We start from the raw sequence: 18046 nt of genomic DNA, 5'->3' as shown, positions 1-18046 counted from the left end.
ACACAGTCGGGTGGGTGAGGTTGACATGTCATCCTGTAACTCGGCCTGGTACGCCAGGAGCAGCAACGACGCGTTCAAAGTCCTCACAGACATGGCCACAGCCTTGTATCAGTGAGCGACGACTAAAAACAATCAGCTTCTGTGTGGGGTGGAGGTGAGATGCCAGCAGGGGCTCCACCAGTGGCAGGTCTTCTCCTATGTCGACCCAGTCCAACACCGACCCTCCCTGGAGGGGGTTTTTCCATGACCACGTTGCCTCCTCAAGGCACTCGGGTAATGCCGGCAGCAGCTGTTTTGAGGATGATTTAGCTTTAGGTAGCCATTTTCAGTCATAACAAGACGTGATGGTCTCCACAGGGACTTCTGGCCATGTAATGCCCAGCTTTGCAGCTGCCCTCTTACAGACTTTGTGAAGGTCCGCACTGTCAGTCGGGTTTGGGGAGCGGCTGTGTGTGCCATCGCCGAGCACCCGGCTTTGCAGCCGTTGAAAGGAAAATCCGGCTTCCTGCTCGTCGTCATCAGAGCCGAGGCTCACAGACTCGTCTCCTGTCTCGGTGTCACATTCGCCGATGTCATCTTGTCCCATAAACATGTTGCCGGGAACGTGATCATCGGGGTCGGAGAGTGGGTCGGCAGTGTCAAGTTGGTCACCCCAGCTGGCTCCTGCGGGGATGGTGTTTCCCTGGGTGCTCTCTGTTAACTCTGGTGGCAGAGGAATCGATACCCCACCATAGGATCCGCGGTCTACAGACTAGCTTGGTGCGCTAGCCAGCGATGACGGGTCTTACTTGAAATACGGGCGCAGTGCTCACAGGCAACCGGAGATGCTAGGGCGTCTTGGGCGTGTTGCAGCCCGAGGCATGCAGAGCAAGCAGCATGGGTGTCCACTCCGACTATCTTGCACCCACACGCGCACGTCTTAGGTGGAATAGTTGCCTTTCCTATGGTGAGGAGAAGGGAACAATTAAGCTCCGTTGTTAAAAAACGAGAAGCGGTGAGCAGCTAGTATGGTGGCTAGCTGCAGCAGCTACTGTTTGGTGTCTGTCCAGCTACTACACTCAGTCAGCAATGTAGTGTAAGGTAGCGTTAAGGGAACAAATTGTTAGTGTAACACCTGAATAGTTATTATAGTTTATTTTACAGATTCTGTTACAGAAGACTGTTGTTTAACTATGTTTTATGCTGCCAGCAGGGGGCAGAGTAAGAAAAAGATGACTGTCAGCCAAGTAGTGGAGGAGAGTTGTTTGTTTTCCTTTTCTGTTGTTGGCCAGAGCGTGCTCGGGAGTGGTTCTGTTGTGCTAACTGAGGGATGTGTCGGTTTTGTTTTTGCTTTATGTTAATCCTGCTTGTAAGGAATAAAAGGTGAACTCATTCCTGCACCATATCATTGTCTTGTGAGTGGTGTAACATTAGCTCATCCTGCAAACTGTAATGCTAGCCCGTCTGAGAGATGCTCCTGAGTGCGAGAAGAGGTATTAAACTGAAGAGATGACGTGACGTCAGGCTTATAAAGCAGGAGGGAGTCCCTCCTCCGGAGGCAGACGTCACGTCTTCCGGCCAGTCAGGACTGGTGTAATGAAAAAAAGCTTCTGGGGGACAAGCGCGGCGGGCGTGTCCCATAGTGAGATACCGAAACGAATGTTTGAATAAGAAGTGGGAAGTCTCACTTTCTCTATTACGAAAAAAGAAATACACATTATAGTGCTCTAAATCCATCATAATGTATTATTCACATTTCTGGATTTGTTGCCCTCCTGTTGATTTTTTTTTTTTTTCCCTTTTTCCTTTAAATCTCCAAAATTTGGGGCTCCAAATTGTGATACCATTGTATGAAATGGAAATGCATGAATAGTTGAAATGTACATGTATTTGTATGAACAAGTAGTTGATGTTTCTTATATTATATTTGACATTTGACAGTATTTGACAAAATCAGATAGGAACTAGTCCCACATGTCTGCTATTAAATGGTGTAGCTGTTATATCTGCAACACAAACAGAAAATGCATGGTTTAGTCTTAAACACAAGAAGAGAAATGTTACAATTTACCCCATAGTACAGGTTAATTGTAACAATCTCAAGGGTGAAATGTAACTTAACATGAATGAAGGATTTGGACAAATCTACACCAATTTAAACAACTGAACATTTGAACGTAATTAATACTGAGTAGAAAGTGTAAATTTGCACCACCTTCATCAAATGAACATAGGCCCAAAGAATGGCCTTCAGGTCTTAGACAAAATGAATAGATTGTGTAATTGTGCACCAGCTTTTACAACTGAAGTGTGTGTGTGTTTCTGCCAAGTTGTTAGTCACCATCAGACTCACCAGTGGTGGCGTGTGTATGGCACTCCTGGTGTGAAGGCTTCATGTGCCTCTTGTGCAAGTTGATTTTTTTTTGTTTCTTGTTCAGACCTTTCACTAGCAATCTCAAGTGCCGTTTTGTCTTTAATATCTTCCCCATGCATTATATTTTACATTGCCACAAATATAAAGTTTAACCTCACTAATCCTTGACCAGTTCCTAAGCTTACCTCTTGTGGATATAAGCCATAATATGCATCAGCAGCCTTCGACAGGTACTCTCTCAGTTCCTGCTCTTCATCAGTGAAGACCAAATTTGTTGCACTACAGTAGCCAACATGTGGAAGTTTCCTCTATTCTAAATTATTCCTCTCTTTACAGAATGTGTACAAACTGTTTTGCAACAGATCTGATGGACTTTCCCTGCATTTTAAGATCATTTAATGCTCTCTTCAAAATGTCGAGAGGCACCCCCCGCTGAGTCTTTCTTTTCCAGGACCTAGGCATACTGAAATTTAAAGAAAACATATAAGAAAACTTTGTTTGGGGTAGGTTGTAACATTTAAGAATGTTTGGGGCAGAATACAACCCCAAACACTTGTTGTTACAGCTAACCCAGACTCTTGTAGCCATGAACTAGCAGCTAATAGCTAACAGCTAAAACTTTAGCAACTTGCTTGAAAAATAACTAAATAGACAAACAATGAACATGAATTAAGTTTGATGAGTTAAATTACAACACAGGTAACAATAAATGGAGTAAAAAAACAACTCAATGTGTATTTTTTCCTATATTTTCTTTTCTTTCTTAACATGTGGAAAAAGTACTGAAACAAGCCCTGATGCACTGTCCAAACAACTCACTGTAAAATGAAAACTGAAAGACAATGGTAGAAGAGTTTTTGTGAAGATAGAGTGAATAATGGCTGAGAACATGCCTTTTTAAAATTGGGTACTTTTGTGTTATTTGTCCAGGAGTGGGAGCGGTAGTTTATGTTGTGGTCTATGGATAAGCTGAATTAATGAAAACACTTTCCTTTATTAACCTATGTGTGACACGCGTACATGTGTATGTAAGTGTTATTAGCAATTTAGAGTACATTGAACCACGTATAGTACAGATCTGCACTTAAAACTTGTTGAGCTACTAACGGTTGTATATAGGTGGGTTTATTAGCATAAAACAAAAATACCTCTCTATCTCTATCTAAAGCTCTAAAAAACTGACTGAGCAGCCTTGGTGGAGGCTTGCCCTCTCTGAGAGCTTTCTCTAGTGTTAGGAATGCTATCCATGTTTGCAGCAGCATGTCATGACATGAAAAGTAAAGGTGCACATGCAGGACAGCACAGAAGCATGGTGTGAAATGATGGCACATGTAGGTGGACAAATAAACCAGATGACAAAATAATTCATTCTTGTATAAACTTGCATGCTGTGAGTAAGATGTATTGACACAACACTTTTCATACAAATATGTCTTCATAGGATCAGATCAACAACAAGCACAATATAACGCTACAGTTAGATGAGGCTTTGTCAAGAGTACGGACACTGACCTCGGAAGAAGTGAGAGAGGCTTGTTCTTTAGTCTTTTGTTGTTATTTATTTCACAAACATGCAGTAGAAAACAAGACAAAATATGGGATAAAACAAAATAAGCAAAAATAGGCCAAACTGATAACCTACACACTGTACTTTCGTGCTGAAGCACACTAAACTATAATTTATATTGAAGACATCAAAGATAGTGAAATCAATAATAATGAAAACAAACAAACAGAGAAGATAGGTTACATTGATGGGTCATGGAAGCACTATTAGCTTCAAATATATTGAACAAATGCAGGGCATGTATTTTAGTTTTCAAATATGCATCCAGTCAAAGTTGATAATGTTATGTTGAAAATCTGCAAGATCATAATGTTCCAAAATTCTGAAACCCTTTGATACATTGTGTGGTTGTCTTTCATTGTGTTTGTAGTTTGTGTCTTTATTTTATGTATTTTTATTGTCATTGTACTTAAAGACGTTGGCCTTTGAGGTGTCATATAAACCAATGTTATTCTTATTAACATTATTATTTTTATTATTATTATTGATAATAATAACATTATTATTATTATTATTATTATTGTTGTTGTTATTATCATCATTGTTATTATTATTATAGAGGTGCAGGATTTTATTTCTTGCACTTCAAGTTTTTAAGATTAGATCCAATCAAAAATAAGACTACTAAATATACTACTACTACTACTACTAAATATAAATAAGTGTGTCTTTCTTTGTCATATTTGAGTATGATTTAGAGTTATATTTACTTATATTATTAAAAACGTCCTCCACTTCTGCAATAGTACAGTCCAAACCCAATTTCAATATGCTACAAGTGTTTTCACTCCCTGCCAAATGGGGAGGGGCAATTTACGAGGCGTCCCTGAATGCAACAGAGACCAGTAAATATACACACACACGCAAGTAGCAGGCGAAGAGGAGAACTGTGGGTCACAGTAAGTAACACATTACTATTTACAGCAGGTTCCTGTCTATATGGAAACTATGTCACACTGTAATACAGTGTAATACCAACCCGGCACTGAAATTAAAGCTGCGTGACTTTCATTTCCACCGAATAACGTTTCGGTCAGTGAAGAAGCTGTGGAGAAAAAAGTTGTCATCCTCATTTCCTGTGCTTGTACTTCACCGTTAGCTCTGTCGAAATCCATATGCGCTGTGGGTGAGCTAATTTATCTGAACAACAAACTGCGAACAGTGTTTATACAAGTTGAAGTAATGTGGCTGCTTTCATTTCTGCTTAGCTCAAGTAGTAAACGTAACGTAACGTAGGAGTGAGCAGCGACTTTATCGACCGCATTCCTCCTCCAGTTTGTGTTGGTGTGGCGTTACTACGATAGCTAATGAATCGCACGCATTCCCGATGCTTTAAAAAGTGAGTCGAGCTTATGGAAGTGTTGGTATTGGTAACGTTGGTTCTTGAAAGTAGCACGTTGTTTTAATTCAGTCACTTTTACCAAATGGCGTTAATAAACAAGTTAACGTTAGTACGCAAGAATAGCAGACATTTTGCTCAACTTTTAGGGGCCTCAAGTTTCTAGAATCTGGGTAGCTTTGTACTAAACAGGCTAGGGCTGCCACAAACAATTATTTTGATAATCGACTAGTCACCTAAATAAAGACAATTAAGATGATAGTTCATTCAACTTTGCAGCTTGTAGCAGCAAGCTGTGATAGTGCAAAATATTTTTTTAGCTGTAAATGTTTAGTGCATTGTAAAATGGAACCAAAAACTATGCACTATGAATATATATTATAAAACATTAGCGTCATCAAATTTCCCATTAAAACATGACATCGCTGTTATAACGTTACAGCAATTACATAACATACGTGTGCTAAGGCTAATGAAACTGTCATCGTTAATATTAATGTTTACAGCTATAAGTAAGTAGCTCACTGTTGATGTTAATTTCACCAGCTAACTAGCCAATTAGCTTACCGAGACGACGGTCCCTCCTCCTCAGAAATTGAATTAGCCACAAAGTGCTTCCTTTTCAGATGCTCGTGTATTGCTGTCGTACTGCCATGGAAGGCAAGTTCTGCCTTGCAGATTTATTCTTGTCTTTTATTTAGGTAAAATGCTCCCAAACATTCGAGCGCCGTTGCTTGACAGTTGATACTGTTTGGGCATAATTGTTCCGGTGACATCACGGCTGACCCCAATTACCACTACTGCGTCAAGGACAGAAAGGCAGACAAGACAGCGGAAGGTGCAGCGGCAGTTTTGAGAGAAAAACAGAGCTTCAAAAAATAAACAATTGCGTCAATTATTAAATTCGGTGCATTTGATAGTCGATGTAATCGCGACTAGTCGAATAATCTTGGCAGCCCTAAAACAGACACAGCTTTGTTTCTGTATCTGTGTTTTGGTCTGACTTTAACTGGGCGTTATTGGCACTGTAGCTGTGTCAGCATCAGACAGACGAAGATCTGCTGGGATGTTTATGTTAATATTACAGTGTTATTATAACACTAATTACAATAACAATTAATCTAATAAACCTTTTTTTTCCATAATTGAGCAGCCCTACTTGAAACACAGGTCATAGACCAGAGGCCTGTTGGACGGAAGTGGCTATGGGGAACTGAGGGTACTGAGTCAGCTGAATGGAATCCAACATTTCTGCACCCATTTATTGATACAGCGGAGAAAATAAGTATTGAACGCATCAACATTTTTACAGCATAGAGCTCATAACTAACCATTCTGACACGTCCTAATTAAAAATATTTGTTCAGTACGTCCTCCATGACCGGAGCACAGACTCAGTCTGATACAATCACATATACAGCGGCGAGCGGCAGTTTATGCCGCTCGCCACTGGCGATCAGCGGTGCTGCACTCTCTGTGCAGAGGTGCTGCACTCTCTGTGAAAATCAGCTGATCGCCACCGCTGATCGCCAGCGGCGAGCCGCCTAAACGGCCGCTGTATGCGACTGATCGCCAGCTCCGGTGCAGACCGGTGACTATGCTCCGGAGACCTCGCCACCGCGGCACCGCTGATCGCCACCGCGGCACCGCTGATCGCCACCGCTGATCGCCAGCGGCGAGCCGCCTAAACGGCCGCTGTATGCGTTTAGGCAGCTCGCCGCTCGCCGCTGGCGATCAGCGGTGCCGCGGTGACGAGGTCTCCGGAGCATAGTCACCGGTCTGATACAGTAACAAACAGCGCCAGCTTATGCAGCTCGCCGCGCGCCGCTGGCGATCAGTGGTGCTGTTCCTAAGTGTTTTTAACTGATTAACAGTTCGGCACTGTTCGGCTCGATCCTTATGTAGAACGTCTCTTCCTGTGACGGCACTCTGGCTGTTTTCTGCGCACGCTGCCATGTTGATATTGTCAGAGAACTAGTGGAGGGAGGGGGAGAATAGAGCTGTAAAGCGCTGTAACGAGGACAAATCAGAAACCCCCTGGAAGAAGTGGGTGTGTGTTTGCCTGTGTCTCATTTGCATGTAAAGGGACCATGCACGAAAACCGAGCGTTCTGAAAGGGGCGGGCTTAGCAGGGTTATTGAACTGCTATTGTGCTTCATCCTTATGGTATTTTGACCAAGGCATGTCACTGACATGTTCATTACGACACCAGGGAACTATTTTAATGGGGGAAATAGGGTATAATATGTCCCCTTTAATACTTAGTAGAAAAGCTTTTGTTGGTAAGCTTCAAGACGCCTCCTGTATGGAGAAACTAGTCACACATTCAGTGTGTGACAATCAGCTGTGATTTTTGCCCATTCTTCCACACAAACTATCTTCAAATCTTGAAGGTTCCGGGGGCATCTTCTATGAACTCTGATCTTCAGTTCTTTCCAGAGGTTTTCATTCGGATTCAGGTCGGGTGATTGACTGGGCCAGTCTAACAGCTTGATTTTCTTTCTCTTAAACCAATTGATTGTTTCCTTGGCTTTGTGTTTGAGATCATTGTCTTGCTGAAATGTCCACCATCTTCAGTATCCTTGTGGATGGCAGCATATTCTTATCAAGAATATCACAATACATTGCTCCATTCATCCTTCCTTCAATTACATGATGTCTGCCAGTGCCAGATGTTGAAAAACAGCCCCACACCATGATGCTCCCACCTCCAAACTGCACTGTTGGTATGGTGTTTTTAGGGTGATGTGCAGCACCATTTCTCCTCCAAACATATTGTATGTTATGACAGCCAAAGAGTTCAATTTTGGTCTCATCTGACCAGATTATATGTTCCCAGTATAACATTGGCTTGTCCAAATGTTGTGCAGCAAACTTTAAGCGAGCTTCCACATGCCTTTTCTTGAGCAGTGGTGTCTTGCGTGGTGAGCGTGCATAGAGGCCATGGCGGTGGAGTGCATTACTAATTGTTTTTTTTGGAACAACTGTACCTGCTTCTTCAAGGTCTTTCTGAAGATCTCCGCGAGTGGTCCTTGGTTCTTGGAGAACTCTTCTAATTATTCTATGGACTTCTCTGTCAGTAATCTTGCGAGGAGCACCTGGTCGCGGTCGGTTAATGGTGTAACAATGTTCTTTCCACTTCCGAATAATAGCTCCAACAGTGCTCACTGGAACATTCAGAAGTTAAGATATACATCTGTAACCAATGCCATCCGTATGTTTGTCTACAATAAGCTTGTGAAGGTCTTGGGACAGCTCTTTGCTTTTACCCATCTTGAAATGCTTCTTGAGTGTCACCTTGGTAATGAGAAACCTTTATAGGCCACCAATTAGGACTTATCCAGCTAATATTAATTTGCACTGATAGGGGGCAGGATTGCTTCCTAAATACTGGCTTCCTGTGCCTTCTTACACCTTTTTTTCTTCATGTGTTCAATACTTTTTCCCTGTGTCATTTCACTTACTTACACATAACTTTTGTCATGGACTTCATGTTTTTATTTCTTTGTATGTGTGGATAACTTGGGTTGTTACTGACATCTGGTGAAAATTTCATCCCAATAGCGCCATCAGAAATATATTTAGTGAGAAAAATGTTGACGCGTTCAATACTTATTTTCTCCACTGTATTCAGAGATATCACAAATACACAAGCCACTGACTTCATCACATGCAGTTCATACATTGCGGCAAATTGTGCCTTTATTCAGATTTTGACATGGTAACTTGCCACTGCTTTCATGAAACCAACTTGAGGCCTGGATGATTTATGGATCGTGACACACTAGGGCTGCAACATGGATTAATTGATTGTTAACCGATTACTAAATTAATCATCAACTATTTTAATGAATGATTAATCAGTTTGACTGTTTTTTGTTTTTTTAATTAAACAATCTGTGTTTCTTTTTCAGCTTCTTTACTGTGGAAATTTTCTGGTTTCTTTGCTTGATTTAAACCGATTAGGTTTGGTTTGTGGACAAAACAAGACATTTGTGAACAGCATTTTAAGGACTAAGGAACTAATCCATTAATTGTGAAAATAATAATTTCTTGCAGTCCTAGATTTCACAAAGCGCAGTCATGAGAAAACATATTTGAAAGTAGCGATGAAAGCAGAAGTCCTAGATAGAATAGATGTCATCAGGCATAGGTTTTATTATTATTAGTTTTATTTTATCATCATACAATCAAACTTATTTTCCCATTGCAAAAACCCATCACTGATATATCAGGGAAACAAATTAACTGCATGCTGCATGACTTATTCACTGATCGCAGCATTGTCCTCAGTCAGAGTTTCTCCTACGTTAGTATTGCTGTGCTGTCTTGTCTGTTGATTTTAGTTGAATGCCAGGTTTTTTTCTCTGCGGACAACACAAACATTCACTGAATGACCCTGCAAATACACTCAGTGATAAGAAAAAGGACTCTTCTCACAATACTCCAGTTAATACTTTACCAAAGTGTGACGTTGATAGTTCAGTGCATTCCTTTGCAACTTCAAAATACCAAAATTATGGGAGCTGCAGCCATGTGCCAGACCTCTGCGATGGCTCTACCTTTGGGGGAGCAGTATGCATCAGCCCTCCAAGCTGTTTATAACTTATTTGTATGGAACATTTACTGTTAGAAAAAGGTCTGAGAGGCCATTGGCCCCTGGAATTCTTCACATTATGAAATCTGGCCCTTTTGGACACCTTTTGTCAACATGGAGATAAATGTCTTCCCAAGGAGTTTATATATAAGACACACATATACGATTCAAACATAAAAAAGCATTGATACATCTAATCTTAACAATTATGTGTGGTATTATAATATGTACAGAGTGGCACAGTATGTTATGTTACACTACGCTGAGATGATTGTGGTAGTGATGAAGATAATGAATGTGGCACTGAGTCCATAATAATAATCACAGCCAGCAGCTCATCAAGCCAAAGTTCGGTGTCTCTCCTATTCTATTCTTGATGAAAATGAGTGTGTGACTATGGAGACCACAAACAGTTGCAGGTTGGGAGAAGCCGTGGCAGGCAGCTGCCACAAACAGTGTGGAAATGCCACAGATAGCTGCCACTGTCGCGATTTGAGCCAGCCCTTGCTGAAACCATGTCTACTACCAAGCACGGTTTTAATGTCTCTATATGTGAGGCCCATCTCAAAATAAAACTTAATTGTTCACTCCCACGTGTGAGTGTTCTACATTGTTGTGTTTTTGGGTTCTGTGAGCTGAACTGACCCGGAACTGTGTTGTTCCCCCCCAAAAACAATCTCACCATGTCCCTTTAGGGGCTCCGTATTATCCAGTTTAATGCTCAACCTCTGTGCTTTAGTTGGAGAGGGCACAAGCAAAGAAGTCAAGCCTTTTCAGTAGGACTGAACGACTTTGAATAAATATCTAATTGTGATTATTTTGACTGAATTTGCTGTTGTGATATGATTCACAATATGAATGGTACTTTTTTCATATGAATAACATTTAAAATCATTATTGAGTGATATCTCACAGATCTGTGAGAAACAAAGATGTTTTCTTCGGTCTTGACTTTTGAGTTGACTGCATTGCTAAATCACTTCTTTAAGGAAGAAGGAATAATTGCTTACTTGTGTCTTTATGAAACAAATGAGACAGCTCAGCCTTTCCTTATACATGTGTGACTGAAGGCCTGAGTGACTCCAAGCCAGAGCTTGGAGTGTAATTCAGATATCACAACAACCTCTCAGGTGTTTGCTCCTCATGTGACAGCTTGTTAAGATGGAGCAGAGAGGCCATGTGTGATCATGTGATGTTTGAGACTGTGGAAAAGTTCATTGTTCTCTCTGTGTCATTGATAATGCAGAGTGGAAACTTCTCATAACTGATAAGGGTAAATTATTACATCTCACTTCACATGTGCTGGATCTTGTTTGTGGTTGAAGTGAGTCATCAATTTCTAATTTGGCTGTGAGGTAAAAACTGCAGGAAAAAACCAAAGTGGCCTCATATTTAGTAGTTCAAGTTTATTTATTTATTTATTTTTATTTATATTTTTATTTCGGTCATGACATTTAGATCACTCATCACACAACAGTGTAGTTCACACAATGCACATAACCGAAAGGGAAAGCGGGAGAAGCAAAAGCTTATCTAGTCCCGCCCCCATTATCATCATACATTACATAATTATTATTTTCTTGTGCCATTTGACAAAGAAAAACATGTTTCAGCATCCGGTAGCACTCAGAGATATAGTCTAGCTCTAGACAGTCAAATCAGACTCCTTGTGTGTCTGAACATGTGTCCATGATATTCCGTCGCGAGTGACAGTCTCGACTTGTTGCCTGGCATATTCAACTTCCCAAAAGTCACAATAATTCCATGATAACATAAATCGGGTGATCTTAAAGAGAACTAGACTCCTCCTTTTTGCACACACACCAATTAGTGATAGTGAATTTCACCTCTGCATTTAACCCATCCTTATTACAGAACAGTAGTGAACACACTAGCCAGGAATAGGAGCAGCGGACAGCACTTATCTTTCTTGTGTGCAGGGAGCAATGGATATTGGATGCCTTACTCAGGGGCACCTCAGCCCTGGATTTGAACCGGTGGCCCTCTGGTTACAAGGCCAGTTACTTTTCTTTTGGCCATGGGCTGCCCGTTTGATACATTTACTGTAGTGTTTCAGTAGTAGACCATCATCGTCCTCATCATCATCAGTTACACTTAATTGAAGAACTATTATTATCTTCATTGGAGTGTGACGTATCCATGTGGTTCTGTGCTTTCTTCCATAGAGCTGGTGCAGGTTTACACACTCACTCTTAAATGTTTTATGTTTTGAGGTTGTTTTTAGAGGTACACTATTTCATAGTCACTGAAACACAATGTCCAAAAACCTTTTTTTTAAAACAGACATTAGTGTTATTCAGTTTGATGTTGTAGACTAAATTTGATCTCAGATGGTTTTTAAAAAGTTATAGTGAAAAACAGTGACTGATATGTGGTCCATATAAAAACAACACATCACATATTAATATCATGACTTCTTCCAGTTCATCTGTACAAAACCATGTGTAACTGCAGAGTTTCTCCCCAGAGCAACACTCTGCTAGTTTCCTGTGGCAGAGTGTGTCTCCCCTGATGCCTGAGGCTTAAAACAGCACTCATGTGACGCTGAGTCACAGAGTCCCAGCTGAGCTGAAGAGGAGCTCAGTTCTCCACGGCAGTGTCAGCCACTCTGCTGATTACACACCAGGGCTCACCCTGCCTGGTGTCTATGCTCACTGTTGACTGTCACTGTCAGATGCTCCAGTAGCATTCACACAGCATTTGATACAGAGGTTATAGTATAGGCACTACAGTAGTATAGTCCTGCTGTTGTTTTTTATTTTTTGATCAAAATAGAATAGGTTTTCTAAATACAGTATGTCATTTTAGAGCTATTAATGGTTTGGTATTTTAATAGCTTTGGCCAATTATTATAAATGTTGCATTTTTGTTCTCAGAAACTTGATAAATGCTGCATAGTCACAGAAACATGAGTGTACTTTATCGTAAAGTAAGTAAACTTTTACGTTATCACTGATAGCAAGCAAGGGTAAACAAAATTGTTCTACTCCAGTGACTACCTAGTTTGTGGTGTATCTATTATCACAATGTGGCAGCAGTATCAGCACAGTGGCTGCTTGCAGAAATTATGAAATTTAAGAGGTTTCTCAAATGCGTCTTGAAGCTCCTCCACTCACATGCAGTGAAGCCTAGTATGTATATAAAATGTACAGTAGATGTTTGTATTTGTTGTCATTACACTTATATTACAGATGGTGGGGAAAAAAAAGAAATCGGCTAAAAATATGGGCCAAATAATTGGTGTCAATAATCATTAGCACTGATTTTTTAAAAATCTGCTTTGTTCATAATAATAATTATTAAGTGAAAATGTGACCTGCTTTCAGACCTGTACTGATGTCTGGACATTTGGATCTGCTATAAGTCACTTCACGCATTTTCTGTCCTATCTCTGGCCATTGTCAAGTTTGACAAGGCCTAGTTAGGCTCCGCCCTTCACCTTGGTGTTAGCTGCAGCACTGAAGTGGATATCACAGAGTTGTGAATGAGCATCAGCTATGACGATGTTGCACTCTACATCTTATACAATTCTTAACACTTTATATATATTGTTTCTTTTAGAAAATGGTCCAGTAGGAGAGGAAGATGCCTGTTACGGGTCAGAGCAGTCCCTGTCTGTGGACGCCGATCCCTCAGAGTGGCCGGTCTCCATGTGACCGCTACAAGCACGCCTGCTGCAGCTATGATGGACATGTCTATGTCCTGGGAGGCAGAGAAAACAGCTGTGTGAAGGACCTCTGGAGGTACAGTGTAGGTAAGGGCAAACACACAAGATGAGGGCACATTTGCTCATCTTCCAACCAAAAGGTATGTTATGTATGTAATAAAGTATGTTACACATTCCATAACATCCAGAACACTGCCTTGTACTGTATGATATAGACTTAAATAAGAGCCCGGTAACACAGCCAATCAAACTCATACTTGTCTCTGACATCTTAGTATGTAACGAGTGGACAGAGTTGAGCTGCGATGGTGAAGCTGCACCAGAAGAGCTAGAGGAACATTCTATGGTGGCGTATGAGGTATGAACTCATCCAGATCTATTTTATATTATATTTTAAATGGCTTAAAACAGGGATTTACCTTATGCTGCCTGTGTATCTACTGATGTCACACTCTGGTGTTAAAGAATGTGTTAAATAATGTTTTAAATGGCTCTGACCTTTCCAGGGCTTCCTCTATGTGTTCGGTGGCATGTTGGATTCTGCATACACCAAGTACAAATGTGCCCTGTGGGTGTTTGACATCGGTAAGTTTGACTCTGAAACTGCACTTTCCGCCGAACACAATGATTCCAGTCTCCATAGTTATGTGTGAAAACTGAACTTTCATGTATTTCCTGACATAGCTGTTTTGAATACAATTTAAATGTTTGATCTAAAGAAAACAACTGAACCAATAAAAGATGTGTGTATCACTGCAAAAACAGTCATACTAGAAGTAAGCCAAATATTCTTAACATGATTTTAAGAAAAGTAACCTCCTATTGGGAGAGCTTGTAAAATTACAGTCATTGTTAGATTGGAATGTTAAAGCACGGTATGTGTATGTGGGAAAGCACAGAGAAGTCGTTAGTGAAGTAACCTAATTTAATATACAGTAAGTAACTGTAGCTTAATTTTTCACTTCACCTTTCTATTTCTCATATCCTTTCCTGTGGGTGTTTTTCTCAGGGAAGCAGAAGTGGACTCCTTGCCAGGGAAAGACAAGCTCCCCTCAGGTACAGCACAGCAATGACCAACTTAATTTACAGTAACTGGAATTTGTCACATTTATAGGCAGGGATGAAAGACTTGTGTGTGTGTATGTGTTTAGAGGCAAATGGCAACCAACAGAAAAGGACACAGTGCTGTGGTGCTTGGCTCTGCCATGCTGGTGTATGGAGGTCTCGTGGACATGAAGGGGTCTTCACAGGACTTTTGGAGTTTGGATTTTGGTGAGTTTCCACTCACTTTTATTCCAGTGAAATGCTCTACAATCCACCACATTCTGAATCTCTGCATTTTCCCTGATCACAACAGTGAAAGTGTCTCGTTCTGGAGTTGTCAAAGCCTTGTATTCCTGCAGAGATCACCCCACATCCTGGACGATGTTCCAGCATGTGCTTTAATTGTGTATATTTGCTCACATGTGTTCATATGTTTTGACAGACACTATGACTTGGTCTCTGCTGAGTACATTGCAGCAGAACTCGCTAGGCCCCGGACCCAGACACAGTCACTCAGCCATGGTCTACCAGGACTGCATGTACCTGTTTGGGGGCCTGAAAGGCCTGCGTGAGCAGAGAGACTTCTGGAAATGGAATTCAAGCAACCAAATATGGACTTCCCTTAGAACCAAGTGAGTAGTGATTGTAAACAAGCTAATGAACATTGTGTGTCGACGGTCAGATTTTAGCTGTGTCAGACAAAATATTTCATGCAAATTATAAACTTAGCACAAAAAGTAAGTAAAGTGACAATAGCAGTATACGCTTTTTTACCATTGGCAGAGAAGATTTGGCAAGTTTTTTCATGGGCGCAAGCCACTCAACTCTGCTGCTCAACAAACACATGCATTTTCCTTACTAATAAGTCAACATTTAAAAGAGAAATAAACATGCTTTCCAACAGTATAAGAATTATTAGCAAGAAGCATTGTTACAACAAGAAATAATCAACCACACACAAATTTAGTTTGGACAATTTGGACAACCTGAACAATCAGCATATAAAACAACTGAAAACCACAAGGAAGAAAACTAAAGGAGCTGGGGCAGGGGTGTTGCTAGACTTAGAGCTTCACTGGGGCACAGGCCCCCCACAAAGCTGTTTACTTAACTCAGTTTGTATGCAACAAGTACTAGGAGGTAAACACATAGAGCTATTATTCTGTATGATAATATTTAACTTCAAAAGCTGACATACACCAATTTCTACATTACTTTTTGTATTATTTACAGTGGAGGAAATAATTGTTTGATCCCTCACTGGTTTTGTAAGTTTGCCCACAAACAAACAAATTAACAGTCTATACTTTAATGGTAGGTTTATTTTAACAGTGAGAGACAGAATATCAAAAACAAAATTCAAAAAAAATCATATTTAAAAAAAGATAATAAAATACTCCTAATCTTAACTTGTTCTCTGTATAAACAAGACCATTGGCAAGAAGCTGGGTGAGAAGGAGACAACTGTGAAATAATTAGAAAAAGGCCAATTTAACAGAAATTTTAACTGTTCGCAAGCGCGGCAGAGATTTAAGGTCATCCAACCAGCTTATGCTTGATGTGCCAAGGTTAAGATATAAACTGGGGTGACCAAGCCTTTTCATTTGCCGCCCCCAGACTCTGGAATAAGTTCCCCACTGAGATTCATATTATCACTGACCTGGGCCTTCCAAAATCCAAACAAAACCTATTTATTCAGAATGGCTTTTATCACCCAGTAGTGTGGTGACAATTTTTATTATTTTTTTAGTTATTTTTTTTCCTATAGTTCACTTTTTATTCTTGTGTGTTTTTGCACATAGCATGTTATCCATCTCTAAATCATGGGGGGGACCCTTTTCACTGCTGCACCACACATGCTTTGGGCTTAGCTAAAGAAGTAACTGGAGTAGTAATTGCAGGAATGATCGAACTACTCCACCCCCTTAGGAGAGAACATATCTGAGAGTACCAGGAATATATGTACTTAGGTTAACAAACACAATCTCTCTCACTCAATCACACACATGGGCACACACTCAACTGCGTCGCTTGAGCACACACACACACACTCAGATGCGCCGCTACCTCAACCACTAGCACAATACGAGCACACACACCTCTGACAAGAGGAGAATATCAATTGTTCCTTTGGACAATTTCCGGAACATATCCAGTCTTCAAAAACAATTTGAGGAAGTTAGATTAATCAGATGTAAGTTCTTTATTCAACTCGAGCGTTTGCTGTGTATAATTTGAGGATTTCCAGCTTTTCTGTGTCACAGCTGGTGATTTCATGCTATACATGAACAGCATGTCCTTCCTGTTAACACTGTCTGTGATTGTTTCCCTCAGGTCTGGTCCCACGAGGCTGATGGGTCACTCAGCTGTGGCCTACAAAGACAGCATGCTTCTCTTTGGTGGTGGCTTGAGCCAGAGCAGTCCAAAGAACAGTCTTTGGAGGTACAGCTTCGGCACGCAGACCTGGAGCCAGGTCGCTACACTCCCGGGCTCCAGCGCCCCAGACAAGATCCACCACTGCTGTGCTGGACTTGGTCCTAGCTACATGTTGGACACAAGCAGCCCGTCGTCCAGCTCCGGATGCCAAGCTAAGCAACTCAGGCCCTTCAAGAACAAGTGTTTCCCAGCATCGCTAACTTATCTAGGATCAGAGGGAGGCATAGAGCTGGAGACATTTAGCATGGAGAAGTGCTACAGCAGCAAAACACTCCAAGCAGCCTCAAAGCTGGACAGAGAGGTTTTGATGGGAAGCGATGAACAACGGATTACCTACTGTTTGACTTTTGAGAACAAAGCATTCAGTAAACAGTGGAGCTGCACAGAGGAAGATCTGCTCAACCAGGAGGACAGCGACATCGTCCAGCACCTGCCTGATATGCTGCTGGTCCTCGGAGGAAGACCCTGCACCAGTCATGGCCCCATATCCATGTGGCAGATGACTCTTACTGACTCATAGCAACCCGGGAGAAAGACAACTTTCATTATCTAAGCTGATGAAAAAAACAAAACAGTGTTATAGTCTCACTTTGTTTACCTACACTCTGTAAATAAGCAAATAACTGAATATATTTCTATATTACTGATACTTGTGCAGTCGATTATGAATGATGTATTTCTCACACTTATCTTTTTTGTAGTTCTTAAATAAAGCTTTAGAGCAGTATGTTCTAATAAGTGCATGTAATTAATAATATATCAGATGCCTCCACTTCCTGCCATTGTAGTAAAACTAAGCCAAAATACTGCAGAAACATGCTCTACCATCCAGTAATGATCATCTAGTCCTGATGCACACACTCTTGACCATCATGAGTCAAGTCTTAGCTGTCAAACGTGTTGTATCACCCTGTTTTTATTGCACTAAACAACCTAACATGAAGACTTGAGCGTACATCATGATGACAAAACACACTTAAAATGGCAGAAACTGTATTTGAGCAAGAAATGTTAAAGCTACT

The 18046-nt window shown here is 40.9% G+C and overlaps 1 protein-coding gene across 1 annotated transcript; it reads left to right on the top strand.

Annotated features, from left to right (window-relative positions):
- The first annotated feature begins 4764 nt into the window (after window positions 1-4764).
- Window positions 4765-17751, top strand: si:dkey-3d4.3 (leucine-zipper-like transcriptional regulator 1). Its single transcript, XM_058623368.1, has 8 exons — window positions 4765-4819; window positions 13439-13631; window positions 13820-13902; window positions 14051-14129; window positions 14554-14600; window positions 14696-14816; window positions 15031-15220; window positions 16923-17751. Exons 2-8 carry the CDS (start codon window positions 13463-13465, stop codon window positions 17542-17544), a joined length of 1311 nt encoding a protein of 436 aa, XP_058479351.1. The 5' UTR covers window positions 4765-4819; window positions 13439-13462; the 3' UTR covers window positions 17545-17751.
- Window positions 17752-18046: the final 295 nt, after the last annotated feature.

The sequence above is a fragment of the Solea solea genome, chromosome 2 (genome assembly GCF_958295425.1).
Source record: "Solea solea chromosome 2, fSolSol10.1, whole genome shotgun sequence".
Classification (NCBI taxonomy): domain Eukaryota; kingdom Metazoa; phylum Chordata; class Actinopteri; order Pleuronectiformes; family Soleidae; genus Solea; species Solea solea.
The sequence above is the reverse complement of the archived record's forward strand: the minus strand, read 5'-3'. Positions and strand labels throughout refer to the sequence as shown.

What these genes read in the sequence shown, in the direction of transcription:
- si:dkey-3d4.3 (XM_058623368.1), top strand. Translation starts at nt 13,463, where the DNA reads ATGCCTGTTACGGGTCAGAGCAGTCCCTGTCTGTGGACGCCGATCCCT. An exon ending in CCTGTGGGTGTTTGACATCG is followed by an intron (nt 14,130 to 14,553) that starts GTAAGTTTGACT and finishes TGTTTTTCTCAG; the next exon opens with GGAAGCAGAAGTGGACTCCT. An exon ending in TGGACTTCCCTTAGAACCAA is followed by an intron (nt 15,221 to 16,922) that starts GTGAGTAGTGAT and finishes TGTTTCCCTCAG; the next exon opens with GTCTGGTCCCACGAGGCTGA.